The 1,456-nt window shown below is 49.5% G+C and overlaps 1 protein-coding gene across 1 annotated transcript in view; it reads right to left on the bottom strand.

The window, feature by feature from the left end:
• Positions 1 to 1,456, bottom strand: part of MYO1H (myosin IH) — a 58,279-nt gene that overhangs the window by 30,853 nt on the left and 25,970 nt on the right. The window contains 1 exon segment of the mRNA XM_006762021.2: positions 398 to 577. Within this exon segment, the coding sequence (XP_006762084.1) occupies positions 398 to 577 (180 nt within the window).

Consider the following 1,456-nt stretch of genomic DNA (forward strand, 5'->3'; position numbering starts at 1 on the left):
AATTTAAAGAAAACACATTCTAGATGAGGGCTTTTATTTAAAAATCTTTTTAAAATACATGTTTTTTATGTATTTCAGAGAGGAAGGGAGAGGGAGTGAGAGATGGAAACATCAATGATGAGAGAGAATCATTGATCAGCCACCTCCTGCAGACCCCACACTGAGGATGGAGCCCACAACCTGGGCATGTGCCCTGACTAGGAATTGAACCCTGACCTCTTGGTTCATAGGTCGATGCTCAACCACTGAGCCACGCTGGGGCCAAAGTGTGAAGAACAGTCGTTGGGCTACCTGCAGAATGATCTGAGAAAGTTCTTAGGACACCCCACTGAGGGGCCCACAGACACCCCCGATCCCCCCTCTGAAGGGCCACCGAAGCCAGGGGCGGGCTCCCCACCTGGGCGAGGTATCTGTACAGCTGGGGGTCTCGCTCCAGCCCCAGGTAGGCCAGCAGCTGCTCCTCACCGCCCTCCAGCAGCTGGTAGAAGATGTGGAAGTTCCGCTCCCCATGGTTCTGATAGACAACTCGGGACTTTTCTATCAAGTAACCGATGATGTGCCCGCCGATGGGAATGCCCTTCCAAACAGGACCACAAGTAAAATTTAAAAATGCGGCAATGACAACAGTAACCAAGCCACCCTCTTATTGGTATTTCTGAGAAGAGGAATTCTGAAGCGGAATGAAGTCGGATCTATCCGTCTCCCATGACTGATGTCTCCCGCCGGGCTCTGTCTAAAAGGGTTCTTGCCTCCCCCAAGGTCATGAAGATGTTTCTGTGTTTCTGTCCGGAAGCGTGATTGTTCTGCTGTTCATGTTTAGGACTATAATCAACGACTATGTAATTTTTGTGTATGAAGTGAGGAAGGGGGTCAAAGGCCATCTGGGTTTCCAATTGATCAGGGATTTGTATCCCTGAACATATCTAGAACTCTTCCAAATCAATAAGAAAAAACACAGCCCGATTAAAAATGGGCAAAAGCCTTCAACAATGACCAAGACTTCATGAATAATCAGGAAGATACAAACGTAAGTTACAGTGAGAAAGCACTAACCCCACCAGAATGCCTAAGCCCGCAAGGACCGACATCCCACACGTTGGCCGGCGCGGGGAGCAGCGGGAAGTGTCAATCATTATCGCACATGTACCACTTCCAGGGACAGGCCCAACATGAATGAACGCTTGTGTCTACTGAGACATGCACACGATGTTCGGAGCACAGTCTGCAATAGCCCCAAGTGTCCATCAAGAACAGATAAATGGTGACCAGGTCACACAACCGAAAAACGAACCACCGCCACATGCAGCCGCATGACTGAACTGAACGGATAGAATGTTGGCTGAAAGAAGCCAGACCCAAAATATAATTCCATTTTTGTGTCAGGCTTCTTATTGCTCCCACTGCCATCCAGCCCCTCATTGTGTGAGCGCCCCCCCCCCCCACTGCAACCACCACC

The sequence above is a fragment of the Myotis davidii genome, unplaced genomic scaffold (assembly GCF_000327345.1).
Source record: "Myotis davidii unplaced genomic scaffold, ASM32734v1 scaffold478, whole genome shotgun sequence".
In the NCBI taxonomy this organism is placed as follows: domain Eukaryota; kingdom Metazoa; phylum Chordata; class Mammalia; order Chiroptera; family Vespertilionidae; genus Myotis; species Myotis davidii.